General features: G+C 55.6%; 1 protein-coding gene across 1 annotated transcript in view; it reads right to left on the bottom strand.

Moving 5' to 3' along the window:
• Positions 1-1376, bottom strand: part of LOC107299994 (H-2 class II histocompatibility antigen, I-E beta chain-like) — a gene marked incomplete at both ends in the record, with an annotated part of 8829 nt that extends 7453 nt beyond the window's left edge. Inside the window, one exon of the mRNA XM_015829339.1 lies at positions 1104-1376. Within this exon, the coding sequence (XP_015684825.1) occupies positions 1104-1376 (273 nt within the window). The remainder of the gene's footprint in view (positions 1-1103) is intronic.
• Between the last annotated feature and the right edge of the window lie 2815 nt (positions 1377-4191).

Here is a 4191-nt window from a genome sequence, read left to right as displayed (position 1 = left end):
TCTGCCCCCAATTGAGGAACCTTCCCAGATATGAAGAGGGAAGCGATTTGGCTGCAGGTGGAGCTGAGTCTGTGACCTAAAGTGGGGTTTCCAGGGGGGCTTTTCTCTCAGACCCCCAAAATTGGATGAACAAATGACTCTGAATAAAGAATAAAAAGAACTAAAAGAGGGACAGGGCCCAGCAGACGAAAGAGCCTTCACTGATTCCCTTTTCCAGACCTTTGGAAGTTTTTATCCTAAAATCCCAAAGGCCCCAGAGGTGAAGGGAGCCCCTCCCCCATTCCTGGCCTTCCGGAAAGGGGTGAAAAGGGGGCTCTGGGGCTTTGCTTGGGGGGCCCAGAGGAGGAGGGAGCCGTGGGGCTGGTAGGCCTCCTGAAGCCCTCCCCCTTTTAATTTACTACTGCATTTTAATCATTCTTGTCTTTTAAATCCTATAGATTATTTTGGTGGTTTTATATTTTATGGGTATACCATGCAAAGTCCCTCTGTGTGAGAGAGAGATGGTTTTAAAAGTTGATAAGTAAATCAATATATTATTGATTTATTAATATAAAATATTATATTAAAATATTATATAGTGTATAGATTATATTGAAATATATCTATATACTGGGCAAGAGGAATCTTTCCTGGATTCTTACCCGCCCACGAGAAAAAAGTATAATATTTCGTATAATATTCTGGAAAGAAGTTTTTCTTGGTAGGAGAAACTTTGGACCTTGGGAAGAGAAGGAAGATGATGGGACTGATGGGAAGGAGAGGAATATAGTTCTTCCCTTTTGATTGTTTCATTGTCATCGTTGTAGAATTTTAAACTTTTTAAAGGTAATTTATTTTTTAACCTTATTTTTTATACATTTTTATTTAGGGGTGATGTTATATAGTGCACCATCCAGAGCCCCGCTTTGAGGGGGGGTGAAGGGATTAGGAGTATCAATAAATAGCAAGAAATATCAATAAATACCAATGAATAAATTTCGTAGATCGGAGAGTACAGAATAAATCAGGGGCAAATCTTTATCCGGGAGAGTCCTAATAAATGAAATGAAAAGGGGGGGGTCCCTGCATTCCCCCCCCCATGGAACTCCCCCTCCCCCACTCACCTCTCCGGCCAACCACGGAATTGCTCTGGGCAACCTCGTAGTTGTATCGGCAGAAGGAATCCACGGAGGCCTTCTGGAACTGCATGATGGCCTTATCGCTGTTCCACTTGTCCACAGCGGGCTGCCCCAACGGAGTGACGGCCACGTATTTCCCGAGATCGCTGTCGAAGTACCTGATCTCCTGCCGGTCGTAGATCTCCCTGTCCAGGAACCGCACCCGCTGCGTCCCGTTGAAGAAATGGCACTCGGCCTTCCCCTGGAGCAGGAAATGGGCTGCGGGGGGGGGATGGAGCAGAAAGAGGAAAGCCCTCAGGAGGGACTCCAGGGCCCATGGTTCCCAGCGGCTACTAGAGGAGGGGCGGAGCGACGGGAAGGCGGAGTGACGGGAGACCTGCCGGAAGGCGCCCCCTGGAGGAGGGATGGGGAACCGTCGGTCCCAGCGGAATTTCCCCCTTGGTGGGGGTCTGGAGGGGGGGAGGAAAATGAGGGAGGGGTGAAGAGCTTCCTGAGGGACCCCCCCTCCATCCCCCAAGGGTGGAAAAAGGCAGGCAGAAGTTCAGCCGGTCCAGGCATCCGTCCGTCTGCAGGGAACGCTGGAACCCGGTGGGGCCTCTTTGCCCCCCCCAAACCGTCAGAAAATATGGGGGGAGGGAAGAGACCCCCCCTCTGGGCTGGAGGGAAAATAATATCCAAGCTTCTCTCTCCCTCTTCCTTTTGGGACCACATGGGAAGGGGGCCACAATAAGGATACCCACACCCATGCTCCTGGGCTCTTCCCGCCCTTCAAGCCCCACATTCCTTTTTTCCCCCTCCCCCCATCTTCAGCCCTACAAGCTGCCTTTGGATGCTGTTTGAGGCCTCTTTTCTGTCCCCCTCCCCAAAAGACCCCCCTGCAGCCCCCCAAGACCACCTCAAAGGGAGGGGCTCCAGCCCCCTTCACTAAAGGGGGAGTTTAGAGGAGCAACTCAGACCCCCCCCAATATCCCTCCCAATAGAAGCGGAGAAGGTGAGGGAGGGGAAGATTTTCAGTCTTGGGGGCTGCAACTTCAGGGGGGTGTTTCATGCCAGGACTGGAGGGGGTGTGTGGACTTCCTTTTGTGCCCCCCCATTACTCTCAGTGCGAGTCTCCCTTTTTCACTGTGCCTGGAAGGGTTGGACTAGATGCCCCTTTAAGCTCCCTTAAGGAGAGCCTTCCTGGGGCTGCTGAAAGAACCCCGTTGTAGGCAGGAGATGGGGGGGGGTCCTTTCCCTCCCCCCATTGAGGGAGGGCTGCTCAATTTTGACCTTGGGGGTCTGGGGATCTTGGGGAGAAGGGAACCCCCAGATTCCCTAGTTACCCCCAAATTTTCCTTCCCACCAAATTAACTCCTACTGGCTGCCTTTGCGTGATTTGGGGGTTCAGCCCTCTTTCCTGTCACCCTGAAGCCCCTCAAGACCACCTCAAAGGGAGGGTCTCCAGCCCCCCTCACCAAAGAAATCGTTTTGGGCAGCCAATTTAGGGGGGCAATTCAGACCCCCCCCAATATCATTCTCCCTCAGTTCCCCCCTCCCCTCCAGGTCCCGGTTCAGCAATGGGGGAATGTGGGGTGGGGGGTTCTCCGTCTCTTCCCCAAATTCAGAGTCTCCCCCAAGAAGAAAAGGAAGCTCAACTCTTCCCTCACCTTGAAAAAAAAATGGAGAGTCAGAAGAAAAACTGAAATTGCAAAAAAAACTTTTTGGTGGCCTTTGTGGATTCAGGTCTGAAAGTGCCTCAGTTTCCCCCTTTCACTTTCGCTTTCCGTCTCCTTCCTCTTTCGTTGCAAGAAACCTCGGGGCTCAGGCGCTAATTCGGAGTGTGCAAAGTCCCCCTCCCACCCAGCCACGGGGGGGGGGGCAGAGAGGGACCCGGCTGTCTCTTATCCCACCTGGGTTACCTTCCCGCGACCCCTCTCTGTCCTCCTTACGGAGGGGGCGGAGACCACGCGGAGATCGAGGCTCCCGTCTCTCTTGCCCTGCACCCCTTTCCCTACTTCTAGGGTCCCAGCCCCTTTCTTTCTCTCCCCTCCCAGGCAGTGACGGCCCCTCACAACCTCCTCCTCCTCCCCCCGCCCAGCCCCCTCCTTACCGGGGGTCTCCTTCCCCCCTTCGCTTCTGGGGATCCGGGCCAGCGCCCCCACCAGCAGCAGCAGCAACAGGGGGAGCCCAGGGGAGCCCATGGATGCCGCCCCACCAGCGCCCCCCAAGAGAGGGAAGAGAGACGTGGAGGCTCCCAGCCCCAGAGGCGGAACAGATGGGTCTGGATTGGGGGGGAGGAGGCGTTTTCCTCGAACTTCGGACCAGGGAGGGCCCAGGAAAGCGGAGGGACCAATGGGAGCCTCAGAGTCTCCCCCAAGAAGGAATCCAAGCTCAACTCTTCCCTCCCCTTTAAAAAGAAATGGAGATTCAGAAGAAAAACTGAGGTTGCAAAAACACTTTTGCCAAAAAGCGTCTTTTTTTCTTATACTCTTTGCTGCCATTTGTGGATTCAGCTCTGAAAATGCCTCAGTTTCCCCCTTTCGCTTTCGCTTTCCGTCTCCTTCCTCTTTCGGTGCAAGAAACCTCGGGGCCCAGGCGCTAATTCGGGGTCCGCAAAGTCCCAGCCACGGGGGGGGGCGAGAGAGGGGCCAGGCTGCCTCTTATCCCACCTGGGCTGCCTTCCCGCGACCCCCGCCCCACCTCGGCCACAACAAGGGAAGAGGGGAGGGGGCTCCCTCTCCGTCCTGCGGGGGGGGGAAATGAGGGGAGGCAGGGGCGGAGACCACGCGGAGATCGAGGCTCCCGCAGTCTCCCGTCTCTCTTACCCTCGACCCCTTTCCCCACTTCTGGGGTCCCAGCCCCTTTCTTCCCCCCACCCCCAGGGTCTCTGACGGCCCCCCCCAGCCCCTCTCCTCCCTCGACGAGCCCCCTCCTTACCGGGGGTCTCCTTCCCCCCTTCGCTTCCGGGGATCCGGGCCAGCGCCCCCGCCAGCAGCAGCAGCAGCACCAGGGGGAGCCCAGCGGAGCCCATGGAGGCCGCCCCACAAGCGCCCCCAGAGAGACGAGAGAGAGAGACGCGGAGGCTCCCAGCCCC

This window comes from Protobothrops mucrosquamatus, unplaced genomic scaffold (genome assembly GCF_001527695.2).
Source record: "Protobothrops mucrosquamatus isolate PMUCROS unplaced genomic scaffold, P.Mucros_1.0 scaffold5888, whole genome shotgun sequence".
NCBI classification, from domain to species: domain Eukaryota; kingdom Metazoa; phylum Chordata; class Lepidosauria; order Squamata; family Viperidae; genus Protobothrops; species Protobothrops mucrosquamatus.
The sequence above is the reverse complement of the archived record's forward strand: the minus strand, read 5'-3'. Positions and strand labels throughout refer to the sequence as shown.